The sequence below is a fragment of the Heterodontus francisci genome, chromosome 2, assembly GCF_036365525.1.
Source record: "Heterodontus francisci isolate sHetFra1 chromosome 2, sHetFra1.hap1, whole genome shotgun sequence".
In the NCBI taxonomy this organism is placed as follows: Eukaryota; Metazoa; Chordata; class Chondrichthyes; order Heterodontiformes; family Heterodontidae; genus Heterodontus; species Heterodontus francisci.
In genome coordinates this window covers 120,958,785-120,981,090 of record NC_090372.1, presented here as the reverse complement: position 1 = coordinate 120,981,090, position 22,306 = coordinate 120,958,785, and the positions used below count along the sequence as shown (strand labels likewise).

The 22,306-nt window shown below is 41.6% G+C and overlaps 1 protein-coding gene across 1 annotated transcript in view; it reads left to right on the top strand.

The window, feature by feature from the left end:
- The window catches only part of gabbr2 (gamma-aminobutyric acid (GABA) B receptor, 2), a 1,342,876-nt gene that overhangs the window by 950,970 nt on the left and 369,600 nt on the right, over positions 1–22,306 (top strand). The window contains exons 6-7 of the mRNA XM_068053043.1: positions 5,193–5,381; positions 5,702–5,938. Of these exons, the coding sequence (XP_067909144.1) occupies positions 5,193–5,381; positions 5,702–5,938 (426 nt within the window). The remainder of the gene's footprint in view (positions 1–5,192; positions 5,382–5,701; positions 5,939–22,306) is intronic.

Genomic DNA, 22,306 nt, shown 5'->3' with positions numbered 1-22,306 from the left:
AACAGTACACAAACTTGGTGCTGTCTGTTAATTGTAATGATTGTGGCGTGCAGCCCAGTGCTGAACATACTGTTCCGTGGCTGCATCCTCAGCAGGGGACCAAGTTCATGTGAGGCTAGTACCATTTAAAGCTATCCTGCACTTCTTAAAGCCAGTCTACACCTCTTAAAGGGAGGTGCATTCTGGCTGCAGCAGGCACTCAATCTGCTTAAAGAAGAGTGGAAGACCATTAAGAAGCTACAAAAATGGGGCTACAAGCCTGAGAGTATGCCCTAAGGTTCTCAGATGCCACACTGGAGGGCTTAGTGCAAGAGATGGACAGGAGGAGAAAAATCATCTTCCCTCAGGGGTCTGGAGACCCTCCAGAAAGACACTGAGAAGGCAGTGGAAGCAGGTAGCCATTGTGGTCAATCTCAGCAGTCTACCCCCGAGGACCTGGATGCACAGCCAAAAAATGTTTGACCACACATGAGTGGTCAAGGTCAGTGAATGCATCTTCAAATGCCATATCTCACCAACTACACCATTAGCCTCACACACTGCTCAAGTCAGCAAACCCTCTTCACTCGCCTGCCAATAATCTCTATCAACCGTGACCCATACCTTGCATTTATAGCCTCATCTACCCTCACACACTTAGTACTGCTGGAAGCTTCATACTCACATCTCACAGCTTGCACAAACTATTAGCTATTCAACTGTGGCAGGCACATCACCCAAACACGTTGCACCATACTCACTGACATACTTTCCTCTCTTTTGCAGGACAAGGTGTCACATAATAGGTGTCAATTAGTGTAGCAGGAAGCTCAGTTAGTGATTGTAACTTGGGTGTGGGTCATAAGTAAACAGTATTTGCTACTCCACAGTGTGGAGGACAGAGTGATTGTGAAAGAGTGATTTGTTAACAGAGTGGGAATTTGGTGCAAGTGGGAATTCAGTGCAAAGGGAGAAGGTGATGCTAATTTTTAATTCCAGTAGTTGGTGAATGTTTTTCTTTTGTCTCAAAGCTAGGAAACTGTAATTTGCTACTACTTCACTAAATTAGTAACAACCTAGATAAGCTAACTAACTAATAAAACTAAAATAATCAAGTCAATTGAAAAATTAATTAATTAACTAACGAATCAAATAAATTAAGTAGTAAGGTTAGATAGACATGGCAGGGCAGGTCATATGCCATAACTGCAACATGTGGGAGTTTGTGGAAAGCACTGCAATCCTAGATAACCATATTTGCATTATGTCTGCAGCTTGAGGAACTTTGGCTCAGAGTTGTTGAGCTGGAATCCAAGCTGCAGACATTGCGGGGCATTAAGAAGGGGAGAGTTACATGGACAGTTTGTTCCAGGGGGCGGTCATACTATCTTAGGTTGAATAGAACGTTAGAGTTAGTTAACAGTCAGGGACTGGAGGGTGTGACTGCGAGTCAGGCAGGTATGGGGATCCAAGACGTAGTGATGGTGGAAATTCGTCCCTTGACTTTTACAAGTATGAGGTACTTGCTACCTGTGTGGATGAGAACAAGGACTATGGGTGGATGGGTAAATTGACCATAGCATCACCGTGCAAGAGGCCATTCAATGGGGGAGTGAAAAAGAATGTGGTAGTGATAGGGGACAGTAAAGTCAGGGGGATAGATACTGCAGTCACAACCAAAGCCTTCTTCACATGCAGCACCAACTCCCTGCAGACTTCATCAACTGCAAGCAATTCCTCCAAACACCCAACACTTTCAGTGATTCGAACAGTCAGTAGAAAATAATCAGCAACTAACCTGCAAGTTGTTGATGATTCCTTTAAATAGTGCTGATGGGGGTCCTTCCAGCTATAGAATGTATGTTCAGCTGATTGTGCTTAAGAGAGGGCATTAGCTTGAGTGGCAAGGTCGAAAATAGCAACGCTGCCATCAAATCAGTGTTAAAAACTAACTGGCAACACGAGCTGCCTACTCTGCATACATCCAGTGCATGCTCCTAACACCAGAACTAACACCCTCACCAAGATTGCATTTGGCATGTGTCTCACCAGAAGTAAGGGTGTGCGGTGCAGATGCCATTTTCTAGTGTCAAAACTATGAGTGCTACAGAGCCCAATTTTGCTGCCAATTCAACTAACATTATTAGTAAGCAATGGATATGGCTATTAAAGGTGTAGTCTTCCATGCCTACAACACCCTTTACAATAGAATAATGAAATGTAGATTGACAGCTGTGACTTCTTGCTGCACAATGCATTCACAACTACAGCTGTGTCATCAATTGCATTAACCAGTTGAAGGTGGGGGTTGGGGGTGGGGGTGGGGGAAGAGTGAAAGGCAAATCATGCCAACTACTTGCAGACAACTTAAATGCAGACCTACAACAGCTCCCAACATAGGTTGTTAGCCCACCTTCTAAGCTTGAGTATTGTACTTGTAAATGCAGAGAGAAGGATAGAAAATAATAAACAAAATTTCAAGGAAAATTGCTGATAGAAGATCAATTGACTTTCTTTCCAAAGCACATTTATTCAGGCAGCTGACCTGCTGATCAGGGCTTCAGCAATGTCACTCAAAACTCTTGCTGTGAGGTTCATGAGAGTGTAGAATTCTACTTCTACCTACCATAGGAATACAATCCACCTGAATGGTATGAGGAAAATAAACCTGTAATCTCTCGCCATGCACTGCAGAGGGATTCATCTTACTGGCTTGTACAAGAATTAAAAGCAACATCTATATCATGAAAGAGACTCCTTGATATTGAATTGAACTTATTGAGTATGATGAGAGCTGAGGATAGCTGAAAGCTATTAATGTGGTAGAGCAACATTGCTACTCTATGAACATCACCCCTTCACTCGCATCACTAACACTACCTTTGCCCCTTGGAACTACCAGCAAAATGTTTATTATGTGTTAATAGCTGAGTAAAATGGTTGTCAGTGAAAAATGTGCTGTTAACATTACTCCTGAAATATAAAGGCTAAAAGGTAAATTATAGAGAACACCAAAAAATAACCAAAAAACACTTGTTGAAAGGAAATTCTGTGCAGATTGTGCTCATCTCTGTGCACTGCAAAGCAAACAAACTTTCCTTTTGGAACATTTAGTGAAATCAGCTAACAGTGGGAAAGGATGCACACCTTGTGCAATTTCAGTATAGCATTGTTGAGTTGTGACAGGCCAACCACCTTCCAGCAACCTTGTGTACAATCCTTCTGGCAGCCCAGAAATCAGTACTCTTGCTATCCTAGAGATGAACCGTGCATAATGGCTTTCAATAACTTGTCAATAAAAATCCTGGGGAAGGAGTTTCCTGCAGGCTTCTGAACCCCGCTGTCAGTCTCAAATGAAGGTCAGAAGCCTACATTGTGTGGGAAACAGTCACAGGGCAGCCTGCAGCTGCTGCTGGACCCAGGCAGGCAGGGAGGGCCTCTAGGCCTGTATGGAGTGTTGCCCTCCCGCCACCACCCAACACCCCCAGTCTGCAACCAGGAGGCTGCCTCCAGGCAGCTAAACTGTCCCCTGCTACCTGCAGGGACCTGGAGGCCAGGTTAAGCCTCCAACAATTGCCCGTAAGTGGTCATTAATTAGCTGAATTGGCAACAAATCCTGCCTCTGGGAAAATGACCCATGGGCAGGATGGAGCTGGGGAATCAGCACGCCGGCCAGCAGTGGTATTTTTAGTGGTCGTCTGCCTTAAAATCCTCTCCCTGGTGTCAGTCCTCAGCAGAGCAGGCTATCAGCTGAAGCCCCAATAACTGCCACCACCCAATTTCTGATGACAACTCACACATTAGAATGAACCAAGCTATGGATACAAAAGCAAAATACTGCAGTGGCTGGAAATCTGAAATAAAAGCAGAAAATGCTGGCAATACTCAGCAGGTCAGGCAGCATTTGTGAAAAGAGAAACAAAGTTAATGTTTCAATGTTATTCAATCTGAAATGTGAACTTTGTTTCTCTCTCCACAGATGCTGCCTGATCTGCTGAGCATTTCCAACATTTTCTGAAGCTATGTCAGTTACTTAACCTCAGTGTGTGACTCTTTGTATGCTTCCAAAACTGATACCTATAGTACATTTCTGGCTATTTTCTCCATTTAAGAATGAATAACTTAGTTGTAAGTTAATTGATGAATCAGTCTTAATAGGGAAAGGAAGAAGTCATGTCTTAGTTTCAGGGATGTACTAATGAAAGGAATCAAAGAATGATTCACACAAAAGAAATAAACAGCTGACAAGTCAGCCTCGGCTATATTGATTTCAATGTGTGGAGTTTCATTGAGGACTTAATTGGGGGTTCCCTTGAGGGCCTTTATAGGTGGTTGAGCTGAAGGCTGTTAATGGTATTGAATTCTAGGATCCTATCAAGTTTGGACTGCGGACTGTTAGGAGGGAATTGGACGAGGCTTGCAAATATTTACAAGAGAAAAACGCATCCTGGGCAGCGAACCAGAATGTATATAATTTTACGAGTATTGAATTTTCCTTCCATTTTGTTGACTGTGTCAGTGAATTCACAGTTGTCAGTTCTCTATGAGTTAAGCAGCTCATTCCGCTGCTGAAAAAGTGTGTAACCAATGTAATTACAGCTACATCATGATTGGCCACATTCTGCTGAAAGTATTTATTGACCATGAGCCTGACAAAAAAGACTTTCACTAGGTATTGTTTTCAAACAAATTTTGGGTATAAATAATATATTTTTCTAAAAGGAAAAAATTCTGTAGTATTGGAATTTTGTTTGCCTGTGTGAAATTTCTGTATAGAATGATAAAAGGCCTATCGCCCCATTGTGCTTATGGCAGCTCTCTGAAATAGCTGTACAGTTTCTTCCATCCCTCTGTACTTTCCCTGTACCTTTTGCATTTTTTTTCTTTTTCAATATTTATCCACTTTCTTCTTAAAAGCTATTATGCATTCTGCTTCTACTTCCAGCCTCATTTCTCATTAGGAATTATCTGTCTCAGTAACTCTGTGTAAAAACAATTCTCCTAATTCTTTTGGTGAAGGTCTTACATTTATGTCCTCCAGTTATTGACTCACTAATAAGTGGAAACAACTTTTCCCAATTTGCCTTATCAAAACCACCCATAATTTTGAACGCCTGAATAAGATCTCTTGTGAACCTTCTCTGTTCTATGTTCATAATTCTATGTTTAGTGTTCAACATAATCGATGGCATTGGCTTGTTCTTTATTTTTAGGCCTATAATGAGAATATGTATGGAATTAAGTACCAGTGGATTATCCCAGGCTGGTACCAGCTAAACTGGTGGAAACCCATTACTTCCATTTATTGCAATGTGAAAAATCTACTCACTGCCATGGAAGGATATGTAGCTGTGGATTTTGAGCCACTTAGTACAAAAGAAATCAGGACAATATCTGGGCTGGTGAGTATAGATCCGCTCTCTGAAAGAATGACGAGCAATAAACGACAAGTGCCAAGAATATTAACTTTATCAATAAGAAGCTGTAACTGCATGCATCGCCTTCGCTAAACATTGGTAATGTTACTCTCGGGGGTGGGGGGTGAAATGAGGTTGAAGACAAAAACAAAATAAGGGGGGATGGGAGATGGATGAAGATACAATAAAGTTAAGGGAAGAAGTCTGTGTTTGTTTTCAACTTGTCGTGATTCACTGTCTTTTTTTTAAAAAAGCAATTGTTTAAGTACTAATATCAGCATTCTAATCTGCTCAATCTCCTGCAGACACCTCAACAATACGAGCAAGAGTACAATAAAATGAGGGGTAGTGCTGAGTATAGCAAATTCCACGGATTTGCATATGATGGAATCTGGGTAATTGCTACAACATTACAACGAGCAATGGACAGTTTGAAACGCCTTGGCAATCCACAAACTATCCGGGATTTTAATTACTTGAACAAGGATCTTGGCCAGATCTTTCTTGATTCCATGAATGAAACCAACTTCTTTGGGGTGACTGTGAGTATTGTCAACTTTGACTGTTTTCGTTTGTGCTATCAATGTATATTTAGTCCCATATTATTTGAATGCTGAAAGCTGATTGGTTGATTGAAAGACATCCTCATTTATCAATTGAAATAGAAATGAACAAACTTGAAACCATCACAATAGTAGTAGTCACATTACATTCAACTGCAGATAACATGGGGAAGGTATAAACAGAACAAACACAATGGTGTTTTTTTTCACTGCCTTATCAAATGAAAATGATGATGGAAGACTGACAATGTTCCCTTGCAGCTGTGTGGCAACCCGAAAGTTCCCACCCAATGCACTCACAAATTGGCCCCTTTAAGTTGCGGCCGCGCAAAAGAAATTAAAGGGCCTGCGAACTTAAATGAATCGGCTAGGCACTACAAAAAAAATTAGAACGTACATTGCTGGCAGACAATTTATTTATTTGGTCAACTACTAAGGCAATTGATGGAGCTAGAGAGAACATGTGTGTGCCTGGAAAGGAACCATATCATGTGATGATAAACTACAAGTTAAGCATATCTTTCAAAGCAACTTCATAACTTAGAGGTCTTAAATTACAGCATTGACTGCTAAAGTGATGAGAAAGGTCTGTAGGATTAGTACCATAGACACAGTGATGGAGAGATCTGGTGCTGACCAAAAATCTTTTATTCACTGCTGCCTCCTTATATTCTTATCACTTTTAGATCTAGAATTTAGAAATCTAATGTAAGACCTGAAATATTGGTGTAGAAATGATCTTCCTTGGATGTCTTTATTATAACGTGCTGTAGAATTTACTGAACTTGCTGCTGATAATGGGTAACAAACTATCAGTCATGTGCCAGCCCCTAATTATAGTGAGAGACTTCCCAGTGTGGATACCTGTGATCTTTTTTCTGACGTGCTGTTAGACTGTTAGGCGTTCACTGGACTCTTGGAAATATGTTAAAATCTAACTCTGTTATTTACATTCATATTGGTTCATTATTGCTTAAATGGCAAGTGTATTCTATTGAAATATACTAGAAAAGAAGATGTGTATACTCTTAGCAATGTGTCTCAGTCACCAGTTATTGTTTTTCATAGAATCATAGAAAGTTAACGGCACAGAAAGAGGCCACTTGGCCCATCATGGCTGTGCCAGCCGGAACCCCCCCGCCCCCCTGCCTCATCTCACTTCTCAGCATTTGGTCTGTAGTCCTGCAGGTTTTGGCACTTCAGGTGCACATCCAGACCCCTTTTAAATGAGATGAGGTTTTCTGCCTCTACCATCCTTTCAGGCAGTGAGTTCCAGATTCCCACCACCCTCTGGGTGAATTTTTTTCCCTCATCTCCCCTCTAGTCCTTCTACCATTCACTTTAAATCTATGTCCCTAGTCACTGAGCACTCTGCTGAGGTAAATAGACCCTTCCCATCCACTCTATCCAGGCCCCTCACAATTTTGTACATCTCAATCAAATCTCCCCTCAGACTCCTCTGTTCAAAGGAGAACAACCCCAGTCTATCTAATCTTTCTTCATAGCTGTAAGTTTCCAGTCCTGGCAACATCCTCGTAAATCTCTTTCTGTACCCTCGCCAGTGCAATGACATGCTTTTTGTAATGAGGTGATCAGAACTGTACATAGTACTCAAGTTGTGGCCGAACTAATGTTTTATATAGTTCCAGCATAACCTCCCTCTATACCTCGGCTAATAATGGAAAGGATTCCATATGCCTCTTATCGACCCGTCCTGCTACCTTCAGGACATTCACTCCAAGGTCCCTCACTTCCTCTACACCTGTCAATATCCTCCCATTTATTGTGTATTCCTTTGCCTTGTTTGATCTCCCCAACTGCACCACTTCACACTTCTCTGGGTTAAATTCCATTTGTCACTTTTCTGCCCACCTAACCAGTCCATTATTATCTTCCTGCAGTCTACGGCTATCCTCCTCGCTATCAATCATGCGGCCAATTTTTGTGTCATCTGCAAACGTCTTGATCATTCTTCCTACATTTACATCCAAATTATTAATGTATGCCGCAAAAAGCGCTGTGGAATCCCACTGGAAACAGCCTTCAGTTGCAAAAACACCCATTGACAATTATTTTTTGTTTCCTGCCACTGAGCTAATTTTGTACCCAGCTTGTTACATTCCCCTGGATCCCATACACTTTTTAACCAGTCTGCCATGTGGAATCCTGTCAAAAGCCTTGCTAAAATCCCATATAGACCATATTGTGATGGGTAGGTGTTCACTGCAATTTAACTGCAGCAGGCGTCACATAGGTTTTCCATCAGGGGTGTAGCAACAGGTCTGCTTGGGTTTTGAAGCAGCAGTCTAGCAGTAGAAGAATTCTTCAGATTTCAGGATTTTCTTAGAATACAGGAGGCAGCAGGAATCTCACTGGATGCAGAAATTCTTCAGAGACCGGAGGCAACAGGAGCCTGCCGCCTTTCAAATGCAGGATTCCTTTCAAGAGATGCAAGTCTCCTTTACAGAGGGAAGTAACACTTTTCAGGGTCTTTTCTTTCTTGCCCCAGGCAGGTCAAGCAAAGATTTCAAATGCCTCCCTTTATCCAATTCACAGGCTTTTTTAAAGTGTCCAAAGTGAAAGAAGAACCTTCCTGAACATGGCCACATGTCCAGACACGGTGTCTCCCTCTGGTTACTCAAGCTGCTCTGAAGAAAGATCAAACCCCTGTGATTTCCTTGAAACTGCTGATCTTCCTGTCCTTTTACAAGTTTAACTTCCTTTCAAAACACCCATTAAGTTTAACTCTTGTTCTGAACTTCCTTTCAAAACATTGCAGCAATTCCAGTTATTTTTGCAGGTGTCTTTCACTGAGCAAAACCTTTTCTTCATTTTTTTTTGAAACACATAAAAGTCTAAGATTTTAGTACAAAAATAAAACCTTTTGTGACAACATCAACTGCACTACCTTCATCAATCCTCTTTGTTACTTCTTTGTTTTTGTCCATCTTTTAAAACTGCAGTTTGTTATCTGATGAAGAGCTGACAGTTTATGATGAATTCAGTAAAGCTGCACTCCTGATGCTTTGATCAGAGCACAGATTGGAGAATCTAATACAGCATCACACCTTTCTGGTGATGAAACCTATTCCCAGATACAATGCAAATTTGACCTACTGATTGTGTAATTTGCACTGGTCAAGCGAGGTTCTAAGCTGGGAAACTTGCCTTTTGTGTACAATTCCCTCTGCTGGGAAGCTGCCACTGCTTCCTCCACTGAGACCTTCAACTAAAATTGTGGAGCAGATCGTAATGGCATCATTATTGGCCCCAATTGGTATATTTAAAGTAGGACCCTGCATTCTTCCTGTGGGTATCCTGCTCGCCTGTTCAAAACAAGGGCACTGCGGGAAGGCAGCAAGGTCAAAGGGGTTAAGTGACTCTTTTTATTTTAACTGCTCCCCACCCCCACCCTGCAGATGGAGGCAGATGGAGTTAAAATCGGTACTCCATTATCAATTTAGTTGCCCTTATATGTGCTTTCTTCAAAGCCAGGCTGTAGTACAGAGAACAACATTGTACACAGTAATCCAGGAAGCACCACACAGATGCTTTGTACAAGCTCAGTGTTGCTTCTTGGGACTTGTTCTCAATCATCTCTTCTTTCTTCTTCTTCTTTGGCCTCCTTGTCTCGGGAGACAATGGGTAAGCGCCTGGAGGTGGTCAGTGGTTTGTGGAGCAGCGCCTGGAGTGGCTATAAAGGCCAATACTAGAGTGACAGACTCTTCCACAGGTGCTGCAGATAAAATTGGTTGTCGGGGCTGTTACACAGTTGGCTCTCCCCTTGCGCTTCTTTCTTTTTTCCTGCCAACTGCTAAGTCTCTTCGATTCGCCACACTTTAGCCCCGCCTTTATGGCTGCCCGCCAGCTCTGTCGATCGCTGGCAACTGACTCCCACGACTTGTGATCAATGTCACAGGACTTCATGTCGCGTTTGCAGACGTCTTTAAAGCGGAGACATGGACAGCCGGTGGGTCTGATACCAGTGGCGAGCTCGCTGTACAATGTGTCCTGGGGATCCTGCCATCTTCCATGCGGCTCACATGGCCAAGCCATCTCAAGCGCTGCTGACTCAGTAGTGTGTATAAGCTGGGGATGTTGGCCGCCTCGAGGACTTCTGTGTTGGAGATACGGTCCTGCCAACTGATGCCAAGGATTCTCCGAAGGCAGCGAAGATAGAATGAATTGAGACGTCGCTCTTGGCTGACATACGTTGTCCAGGCCTCGCTGCCGTAGAGTAAGGTACTGAGGACACAGGCTTGATACACGTGGACTTTTGTGTTCCGTGTCAGTGCGCCATTTTCCCACACTCTCTTGGCCAGTCTGCACATAGCAGTGGAAGCCTTTCCCATGCGCTTGTTGATTTCTGCATCGAGAGACAGGTTACTGGTGATAGTTGAGCCTAGGTAGGTGAACTCTTGAACCACTTCCAGAACGTGGTCGCCGATATTGATGGATGGAGCATTTCTGACGTCCTGTCCCATGTTTTCTTGAGGCTGATGGTTAGGCCAAATTCGTTGCAGGCAGCAGCAAACCTATCGATGAGATTCTGCAGACACTCTCCATCATCACTCTGGTTATATTGCCAGAGATCTTATTTGCTTTCCTTACTTCTGCCATGCACTGTGTTGATAACTTTGAGTTATCCCAGGAATCCCTCTCCTGCATTGTAGTCTACTACTAATCCATATATATTCCGAATGCTGTTCTTCTTTCCTAAGCTGCATCAGCTTGCATTTTTCTCTACTAACTGAATCAGTCACTTGCCAATTCCCCAGTCTGTCCAAATTCAGGTTTCTTCAACTGCAGAATGATGGGCCCAATTTTAATTCACTCAACACAGAGTTAAAATCAGGCCCATTTGCACAGCAGTTTGTTTGCACATTCAAAAGGCATTCCCACTCAATTGTTGAATCACAATTAGATCAGCCAAAATATATTTTAATTTCAATGAAATTATTTAAACAATGTCTGTTTAAATGTAAAAACAGAAAAAGTTGAAAATACACAGCAGATCCATCAGCATTTGAAAAGACGAGTTATGTTTTTGTCAATCAGGAAGTTGGAAGATAAATAAGCTGTCTGATAAAAATTGAGTGAACAAAAAGGTATTTCCAGTATTTACAGACTTTTAGTTTTATCTCTGCTGGGATGTACCCTGACCATATTGATAATTAAGTAGCTTTGTAAATGTAAATCATTTCAGTGAGATCTAAGCAAAGTGTATGCGCTGAGAGAAATAGAGCAAGGCAGACATGCTATTTTTAGAAAAAATAGGAGCAGGAGTAGGCCATTCGGCCCTTCGATCCTGCTCCGCCATTCAATACAATCATGGCTGATCATCCAAATTTTTGATCCACAAAGGCTTCTTTTTAATCCCTTTCATTATTTAACTTTATAGGGTTGACCTTTATTTTAATAGCACTTATTTTTAGTTTTCCACAAGAACTAATGGGGAACATGTGAGCCAATGGTTAGGTATTAGGTTTTTAGGGTTTCTGGCTTGTCTTCCCTCATTGCCAAAAAATCCTATATAAGGAAACTACTTGGGTCCACAATTCCCGTTAAGTGCTCTTCAGTGTTAATGTGATACCAGCTTTGCTAAGATATTAATAAAAGTCCTGTGTGGTATGAAGTGTCTTCTTGTAATGTAATCTATCCTATTATTAAATAAACTTCCCTGCGGGAGGGAGTTTGCATGTTGTAAATAGGAAACAGCAGTGTGGCTCTGCAAAAGCAAATCAGTTAGAGGTTCAGTTTTTAGAATTGAAGCAGAATAGTTTAACTGGGAGATTTGGAATGTTCATAGTTACTTGGGAGCCTTGACCTGGTCTGACTCTAGCTCAGGTACTTTCCATTCTTTTATCATTCTGTAATTTTGTTACATGCAGTATGGTTTGATCATAGTCAATCTTGATTGCAAATCTTTTCTTACATACTTCTAGCCTCACATTTCAAATATAGATTGATTTTTCTTTGCTACGTCCTTGACTTGACAAATTATGACAGATAAATTCAGCTTTTTGGTAGCAGATTGACATTTTCATTTCTGATGTTTTCTCAGGGGAGGCAACACAGGGCTGGAGATGGAGATCTGTGCAGTGGGGCACGGGTCCGCCAGTTTCTACACAGCCTCATTGAAACCATTAGACAGCAGCTCATCTTTACAGAATGGTTAAACATCAATGCAGTTAGAGTAACAAATCCTCAACTAAAAACCTATGATGCAGTAGATACTTATATTGCAGCTAAAAGACACATCAATATCCATTAAAATTACCTGTACTTTACATGCTGTGATGACTGAGAAGGAATAGCCGTGAGTTTGCTGTAATGAAAGCATGCAGACAGAAACATTCTGAGTGCTCTTCATTCATTATGGGAAATAATCCTCCCTAAAATCTTGTACTGCCACTCTTTGGTTCCATTGAGAAATAGTTCCAATACTTTCAATGCAGAGTTAGTGCTGAATCAGGTTTCTATTAACAAATCAACATATTCTGATTGCAAGTTTCTTGATTCAGACCAATTTTTAAACAAAATGTTCAGTTTTGATTTTGAGAGCAGATCCTTCTGCCACAGCTACAAGAAGGTTAGCAGATTTTTTTTCTCTGATATTCTAAGACCACCCTTTAGACTGGTGAGTAAGTAGATTGTCCTTGAGATTACAACAACAGATGAAGGAGTTAGTACTTTAAAGGTTTATGCACGGTAAGAATGGTATTGCATACTTTCTTGATCACTGTGTTAGGAAGTATACTGCTCATTGTGGAATAGAATCATACAGACAATGAAAACCCCAGATTTTGCTTCAACAGCATCTAAACCTGTGACTTCTAAGAAGGACAAGTGTAGCAGGTACATGGAAAAACCATCACCTCCAAGTTCCCTTCCATGTCATACACCATTGTTTCTTGGACATATTTTCCCATTCCTTCATCGTCGCTGGGTTAAAATCATGGAACTCCTTACCTAAGAGCATTGTGAGCATACCTTTACCACATGTACTGCAGCAATTCAAGAAGGTGGCTCACCACCACTTTCCCAATATCAATTTGGGATGGGCAATAAATGCTGGCCTCACTAGTGATACCCACATCCCATGAATGATTAAATAGAAAAATTAATGCAGTTCTGATTTAGTTACTATTACCTGGGGTGATGGTCTCAATATCCAGTGGTAAGGTTGGGAGGTGGGGGTGGCTGGTGGTGGTTAAATCAGGTCGGCTACTGCTCCCAATTACTATCCAAGGACTGCTACTAGGAAGTGCATGTTTCCAGATGCTATATAAAAATGGGATTACGCTGGGGTAATGCCACTCATGGTTAAACGGCCTCCCTGCAATCACTGTGTCTGCTCACATATGAAGAATGGCCATTTACCTGAGGTAATGAAGGACACCCAGTGCCCAAGGAACCATACCCTGGTCATCTGAAGTGGCATGAAGAAAATTGGAATGGGAGGGCGGCGATGGTTTCAGTTTTGTCTGGTCAAACGTATGTTCAACTCCTCTTGTCCAGTAAATATTGATAGCTAAGCAGAGTAAGACCCAGCTCATTCAGGTTACATTCTATCATTTACCCAGCTATTGAAAAGTTACATCTTTGAACTTGCTGTTTAGAGAATTCTGGTTAAACTCTTTTTTTGTTCTGTTAGCAGAGCACTATAAAGAAATGTTAGTTTTACTATTCCAAATTCCATCATTTATTTTCCTTAGAGATTTGGTGAAATTTTCCATTACTGCATATTTGGAATTCTCTTATGCAAATATGAATCAGTAAGATTTGTCAGTAGTCTCCATAATAGCACGTGATGGGAGGCATTGCTTGTGATGGCACGATTTGAGCTGGATGTTTAGGAGCACGTGTTTGGGGCAATAGTTTTGTCACGATTGATATTTTCTAGTTGCACACTTACAAAGATAACATTTTTTAAAAGAATAGCTAGTAAACAGCAAACCTGATTTGACTTAATGCTGTGTGCCAGAAAGGAGAGAGGGGGTTTGAACATTGCACTATGCAGTGATTTGGAAAAGCAAGGTATGTAATGTGCTATGTGGAGTGAGGCATGGAGAGTTTTTGAGCACTGTGTGGTGCTGTCTGATAGAGTGTGGTATGGGGGAGTATTTAAGTGTTGTATGGTGCTGTGAGCTAGAGATATTGCAGCAGTCTTGTGCTCATGCCCATTTATGTTATCTTCCTCCTATGTTACCATAATAAAGGTAATGCTCTGGAATTCACATCACATGAGATATGTTATATCTGACTGCAGCACATGACACCAATTTATCAACTAAATGCAGGGCCTTGCATGACATAGAAGATACCGGAGCAGTCTTGAGCGCATGCCATTTTTCTGCTTTTCCTTGTGCCCTTTCGATTAAAGTACTGCTGTGAATTTGATGATGTTGCACAGCATTTTGATATATTGTGTCAATCTATCCATTCTTCATTGCTGTTGAAACAGCATGAGAGCTGATAATGTCTTCCGTGCTTATTTTCCCTTTCCTATGAGAAACTATTCTTTTTATTTATGAAGGAGTTGAAATCTAGGTTGTCTACCTGTCTAGTTTCTGAGTGGGAGGTCTGAAAATTTCTAAATTTAGAAACTGACTACCAGGAGGCACCTTTTCATTCCTGCCAGATGCTTGTTGCTTGTCTATAGCCAACATTTAGGGTGTTCAAACCATTGTTTTTTCTGTTTTATTTATTTTTATTTATTTCGAGATACAGCACTGAAACAGGCCCTTCGGCCCACCGAGTCTGTGCCGACCAACAACCACCCATTTATACTAACCCTACACTAACCCCATATTCTCTACCACATCCCCACCATTCTCCTACCTACACTAGGGGCAATTTACAATGGCCAATTTACCTATCAACCTGTAAGTCTTTTGGAGGTTGGAGGAAACCGGAGCACCCGGCGGAAACCCACGCAGACACAGGGAGAACTTGCAAACTCCGCACAGGCAGTACCCAGAATCGAACCCGGGTCGCTGAAGCTGTGAGGTTGAAATGTTGCTGGCAAGCAGCAGCCACCAAACGTGCACCCTGCTGCATCTTTCTGATTTTGGGAGAGTGAAACATTGGCCAGCGCCCTGTTGAACCAACTGGTAGGTCAGGTCTTAGGGGAGGGTGCCAGAAGGCTAACCTTCGATGGCAGTGTACTCTCCATTCATTCTTACTTGAAAATGGCAAAAAGGCCCTACCACCAGTGTGTTTAAACAGCGTCCTGCTTGACATAGACATGTTTTGCCTATACATTTACAGGCCCACCTGAGTATTGCATCAGATGGACTTTGGGCATCAGTAGGATGACCAAGATGCCCCATACTGCTTCTCAAATGCTGGTCCCTTTTCTTTTTAAGTGAGATGTCTTTTAATCTGATGCTATTTGTTATTAAGCTTTCAATTTAATTCTCATCAGTAGAAATGCAAATGAAAAAACTCAAGTCTTGGTCCCTTCCGATCCTGCTGCTTGCTCCATTTTGGCTCTGGTAAAAAGCGGTAACTTTTTTTAAAATTTTGCTCATGAATATAATTGAAGGATAAATGGCTGATTACAGACATAAGGAATCAAATGCAGTAAGGACTCTGGCTTCAGTTCTGTTAGGATAATAGAGATGTTGGTCCTGAATTTAACTCCAAACCCCAGGCCCCCACCACCACCACCACCTAACTCCTGACTGGTGGAAACCAGGTTGGTGGGAGCAGGGTGGAGGACAGTTAAAATTACAACATTAAATTGCCCCCTGATCCTCCAGCCTTCCTATCCTACTATCGTGGCTCAATGTTAAACTGCTCCTTCCAGCTGGTGAACAGGAGACCTGCAAAAAGACAGCAATGCCCTGCTTTAAACTTGCAGATTGGTCCTGAACAGGGAGGCGGTGATAGATCTGCATGTCATCTGCAAACTTATGGATTGTACCCACTACATCTCCATCCAGATCATCAATATTGATTGCGAAGAGCAGTGGTTCTAACATGGGTCCCTGTAGACCACCACCAGTATCCACACAAATGCACTTCCTTTACTAATGACTCTTCAGTTTGTGAGAACATAACCAATTCCTTATACAGTGCAGAGTCTGCCTTCTTATCTCACAGGACACTATCTTATAACATAAACTGTTGTGTGGTGTCTTGTCAAAAACCTCCTGAGAGCCCATACATCTTGTTAACAGGCCTGCCTTCATCAACAAACCTCATAAAAAAAAACTAGTTGGTGAGATGTTATTTTCTTTTCCAGAAGCCATGTAGTGAATCTATGACAACCCTTATTCTAATCACGTGGCCATTGAGGGCATCTCTTAATCCCTTCTAACAACTTTCTGATAACTGAAGTTATCTGTAATGGATCTGTAATTTCCTGGATCTCATTTGGTACCTTTTTTTAAATTGGAATTGTTGGGGTTATAATTTGCTGTAGCAGGACATCTAAAGGTGTTTGCAGTTAGTTAGGCTTGCCCTGGCAAGTTTAGGTTTTTAAATTTTTTGCATGGCAAGTTTCTGAAAGTGCAAGCTGATAAAGGCAAAATGAAGGAAACAGGGCAAGCAACTGTGCATCTCCTTAACCAATCAGATTGAAGAATTGTGAAATTAACAACTCGAGGACTGAGAAGGAAATGTAAATTATAGTGTGTGGACTAGAAATTCGTCTACTCCAATTTTTGGGTGCAGTGTCACAATTCATGACATGCCTTCACCCATTCAGATCAAAGTGGGTATGACACAAAATTCATATGCCCACCTCATCGGAATGATTGTAGCACTAGCTGGTGCCTCCAAAGCTGATCTCTGCCTCTTAACTCTGCCAGCGGGTTCCGCACACCACAGTAGACCCTGACAGTATTATTTCCAATTTCAGCTCCACCTCACAGGCCTTGCAATGTAAGATACAGTGCTGCAAACTAGGTGGCCATCTTAAGCTGCTAGCCAAGTCATATTTGATCTGTTCCTTTTTTGAAATTTCTTTTCAAACTATAAATTCAAGTCTCCAGTCAGTGGATTAAAGAAAATTATCATTCAACAAAGCATGTTGGCGTGACAGTAGCAGTGAGCGCCATTAGCCTCACCATTATTTTGACAGCAAATTAGGACCCATTAGCCTTCCTCTAATCCCAGGGATTGCACTCATCTCTATGAGCTATTTAAATATATAAAAGAGGTGCTTACTTAGGATGTCCCCATTTTTTAAGCATGCTGGGCAAAATGGCGTTAGGCCCAGCAGTCCTACTACCTTTCAGACCTCTTATTCTATATTGGATTATATGTACATCTACTTTGATACTCTCCGTTTTGGCACGAGTTGTTTGTTATATTAAGGGTAACTGAACATTGTTAATTGAAGTGAAGACTGAATGCAAAGTAACCATTTAAAAGCTTTGCATGCCTTGGGAGATTGCCTTGTAGTGTCCATTAATGACCCTATGGAGTCGTCCTAACATAACTATTTCTATGACGACATCGATTGACAATCTTTTTTCCAACTCCCTTCTGGCTGTTCAGCTCTTGTAACCTGAAGCTGAGTGTGATATCCCAACCCCTTCCCCTGAGAGTTCAGCCTTGGTTTAATGTTTTGCCTGGCAGCTCTGACTGTACGGTACTCTCTCAGTACTGCACTGAATGATCAGCTTATTATTATGTACTCAGAAAATGGAGCTTAACTCTATAACTTTCTGACTCAGAAGCAGTAGTGCTCCAAACTGACAGTGGGGGTGGAGTTTTATGCTGGCGGCGGGGGTCTTGACATCGGGGAAACTGACGCCGCGATCCCTGCTCTTGTATAGAAGACCATCGAATTTAGTGCCAATCAGGCCCTTAACCTGACCGCGACAGGCCTTCCATAGGATTTAGGACCCCATCGCTGGACATTCCAGCTTAGCAGAGCTGCTGGCCAATCAGAAGCTGGCAACTGCAGCGCCATCACAGTAGTGGTGCAGCGACCAGAGACCGAGGAGCGGCACTGGACCGAGGCTTAAGGTAGGTCAGGGTGGGAGGGGTCTCGCGGGGTGGGGTCACGGGGGAGGGGATCGGCAGTAAGGGCTGGGGTGTGGCCCTCAGCCGACGCCCTCTTCCAGATGCTGGGTCCCTCACTCAGGCACTATGTGCCTTTGAATGAGGACCCCCCCCACACCACAGCCCCCAGAACCGGGAAACAGCCGTCATGGTTTTTCGTGCCATGCTTCCCGCGCAGAGGCAAGGCTGCCCGTTGCAAGGGTAATTGTGGCTGCGGCGGAAGAGGCCTTTAATTGGGGGTTAATTACCCAGTTAAGAGGCTCAATTGGCGACAGGGCAGGAAGGCCGGTCACAGGCCTTCGCGCCCTGGACTAAATTTTGGCAGAGGCAGGATGGTGATGGGGTTCCCCCGCCCACCGTCCCACATGATTTTATGCTCTCCCGCCTCCAAACCTGCCGCGAGGGAGAGTATGAAATTCCACCCTTGGTGTGTAGTAAGAGTAGTAGAGTGGATGTGTGGTATTTCTGAATTATAGACTTTCTAGGTTTTATTAAACAAAGCAGGTGTACCCTATGCATTTTTTTGTCTGCTCTGTCTGGTGTCGTTTAGCTATTGTTCATACCTGGTTCACTGCCATTAACATTTCCTTTGCTTTATAAAGTGTGTTAATGGTTTCCAGGTGATGGGCATGTTTTCTGAGCAGATCTTGAATATTTAGGTTTTGAATTGCTTTTATTTTTGATTCTACAAATAGCATGTTTCAATGGTTCTGGTGTCATTTTGCTCATTTTACATTACTGTTTGTCCAAGTTATTTATGACAAAAATGACAGAATTGTGAAATAGCACAAATTGGTTGTAAATGAAGAAGAGCTGAAAAATTGGGAAATAGTTATAATTTAAAAGCTTGTTATTTCCCTTTTTCTGATAGGTATAAAGAAATCAGTGTCCCAATAAGTAATTCTGTATAATCAGCTTTGTTTTTCTTATCTGTCAATAAAGTCCATTTAGTTGGCATCTTGATTGGAAGATATTACTACTTAACACCAGTAGTCGGCCCTCTTTTTTGCAAGAAAATGTGTATTTAATTTTGGATAAAATGCACCCTAGTTGGCCTGAACTAATCTATATTTTTGGTTCCATTGCAGTCTTTACTTTGTACAGCCAAATTAAATTTAAAAAATCCATGTTTCATTCTATGAATCAAATGTTCATAACCAGATGCAGCTCAATAATTATCTTGGCAAAAGTATCAGAAAAATTGTTAGCGATTAACAGGGGGTGGGGGAGGTGGGTGTGGAAAGAACATTCGGAGAGTAAACAACCTGAAAATAAAGCCATTCGGAGAATGCTTGAATAATAAAGACTCAGTTGGTCACAGAAGGTAACTAAAGCCATAATATCACCCTGCCAGCCTTTTGGGGATGGACATGGAGTGAAACACATGCCTTGCAAGGAAGAGCTTGCCTCAGTTCAATGAAATAATTGGTGAGTGCTAATTTTAATGATGCTACTGTATTTTCAATGTTTAATTACACACTTGTAAAAATACAAATTACTGTACAGCCTTTACACTGGAACATTTGGTCCTGAACCACAATCTCAAATCATAGTTCTCACCTACCTTTTGCTTAACAGTTCCTTTTCAAGCACATTATTTCCCTTAACTTTTTTTTATTATTCTTAAAGGCATTTTTCACAATAATTAATTTTTAAATTTGCATGGAGAAGTATGGTTTTTATGTTAAAACTGACTCAAATTCATATTTGGCATGTAGATCAGCTGGCAGTCATTAAGATCCAGTATTTCCGATTTGTGATTCCACAGAGACAGGGACATGAAATTTATATTAAATAAGTGATTCAGCTAACGGTTCTATTTAAATTAGTTTCATTCCAGTTTGGCTAAGTTGGAGGTTTCCTGTGAGATGAATAAAAAATAAAAATATTTAGTGAGGTACTTTATTTGTACATTTTCTATGCTTTATCATTGTTAAGTCTGCTACAGTTGCCTTCCGTCTTATTCTTTCAGCCTGGAGGAAATATGGTGTACACTGGAGACTTCATGGTTGGACTGTCTCTGCTGGATTCTGCTCCTCTTCCCCCAACCTTCCTGCACCATAATCTATTAGAGAATGTGAACCTCACTTAAAATAGATTTGAATATCAGGTAGTTTGTGATTGAAATTCACTTGCGAGTCTGATACTCCACTATAAGCAAAACTAGTTTGCTCACATTGAAGAACTTCTCATCAAAATCATAGAATGATAGGAAATTCAGCGCAGATGGTGGCCATTTTCCGCATTAATCCACATAACTTCTTCTTAGACTTATCCCTTCTAATTCAATTCTTAAAGTATTTACCTCATTTATTAATCAGCAAGTTATGATCTGGAGTGGACTGACTGAAAGGGTGGTGTAAGCAGATTCAATAGTAACTTTCAAAAGGAAATTGGATATACACTTAAAAAGAAAAAAAATTGCAGGGTTATGCAGAAAGAGCAGAGCAAAGGGACTAATTGGTAACTCTTCCTTTCAGAGAGCCTGTACAGGCACAGTGGGCCGAATGGCTGCCTCCTATGCTGTATGAATTTATGTCATGTTTGCTCTGGCTTCGAAAGCCATTTGTGCTAATGCATTCCATATTCCAATCTTGTATGAAAAATAAATCTCTACCCTCAAGTGCTGGCCTACATTATCATTTCAAAGCAAGCTCATGCCTACACATTGGGTTTCCTCTCATTTCCTTCTTGCCTGTCACTTCATAGGCCCTCCCGCTACAGTCTTTGCAAAAGCTGTCAATGGATGAAATGTCTTCTGAGTTTTTCCGATAGCATTAAGAATTTTCGATACTTATTCTGAAACTTCCTTTGAATTAGTTGGATCTCTTTTTTAAATATCCAGATCTGTGCCTGAGGTTTTCTTTAATTATGATAATGAGATTACCATGGAAAATTTAGTGCACACAGCAAACATCACTTTGCACGAACCTAACACTGATTTTGAGTGATGCAGTTGTAGTGTGCAGGTACCCTCTTATCTCTGGCAGGCACCTCAACTATGGCAGACTTTATTTTTTATCTTGAGGCATAAAAAGCTTTTAAATTCAGCTTTGGGATGTGGACATCACTGGCAAGGCCAGCATCTTTTTTTATTCATTCAAGGGATGTTAGCATCACTGGCAAGGTGCCTTGAGAAGGTGGTGGTGGGCCTTCTTCTTGAACTTTAATGGATTGATACCGTGATGCTAGGTCCCCACCTGCTAAGAATGAGGCACATTAATTCTGTCATGAACATTGATTTTAAACTGTTACTGGAATGAGGGGAGGACTTATTGAACAGATCGGCCGTGGCTGGAAAATACATTTTCATATTAATAGATGGTGTTTGGAAGGACAAAGCAGCCATTCCCTGACATTCAACCCACAATAGACTTTTGATCACCAGATGTTGAAGGTGGGGGAGCCTGCATTCCAGGTTGGTGCTAAGATGGCCGAATACACCAACGGACATGGTCAAACCAGCCAGTCACATGACCAACCTGCTGGGCAACCTGAGTTTTTTGAATTTGTACAAACAGTTTGGGCAGAAAGTCTGTTTGCTCCTGGACTGAGTTGATCACTCTCCTGTCTGCTCCTATCTCTTTCTCACAAGCCTCTGAATCCACTGAAGACACATGAACCCCAAGAGAGAAAAGTCTCCTACAGCAAACAAGGTTTAAGAAGAATACTGGGCCCCAACGATAAGCAAGACCTACCTACAATCAAGGACTCTACAGTGAGCTCGAAGAATTGCAACAACAACTCTTCAGATATTGCCTCAAACCTTTCCCCTTTATTTTTCTTCTGCTCTTTTCTGTCTCTATTTGCGTGAGTGTATCACATATGCATGCTAGCAGGGGGTGCGGCGTGTATCCGTAGGCGTTAACTGAATCAGAGTTTAAGTTTAATCAGTTTCAACTTTTCTTCTTTAAACCTAAAAAAGCCTGTTTGTGCTGGTTTCTTTGCCTTATAATTGGAAAGCAGTGAACAAGGAGGAGCTGAAAACACGGTGTGTTTAAAATTAAACCCTGTTACAGTAAGACCAGGTGAAGGCTGAAAGGGAACCCTAGACCTCTTTCTCACCTCGTCGTAACAATACAATTGAATAACTGTTAAAAGTCAACCACAATGGCGTGTGACTGGAGTCACATATAGGCCAAACTGGGTAACGATGGCAAGTTTCTTTCCCTAAAGGGATGCCATGGCAGAATTTGAATTTACATGCTCTGGATTATTTGTCTAGATCATTGGATTACTAGTCCATTAAAGTTTTTTAAAAATAATTTCTTTGATTTCTGATTCTTAGAGGATCATCTCTTCTGGATAGTTCAGATTTTGCTTTAG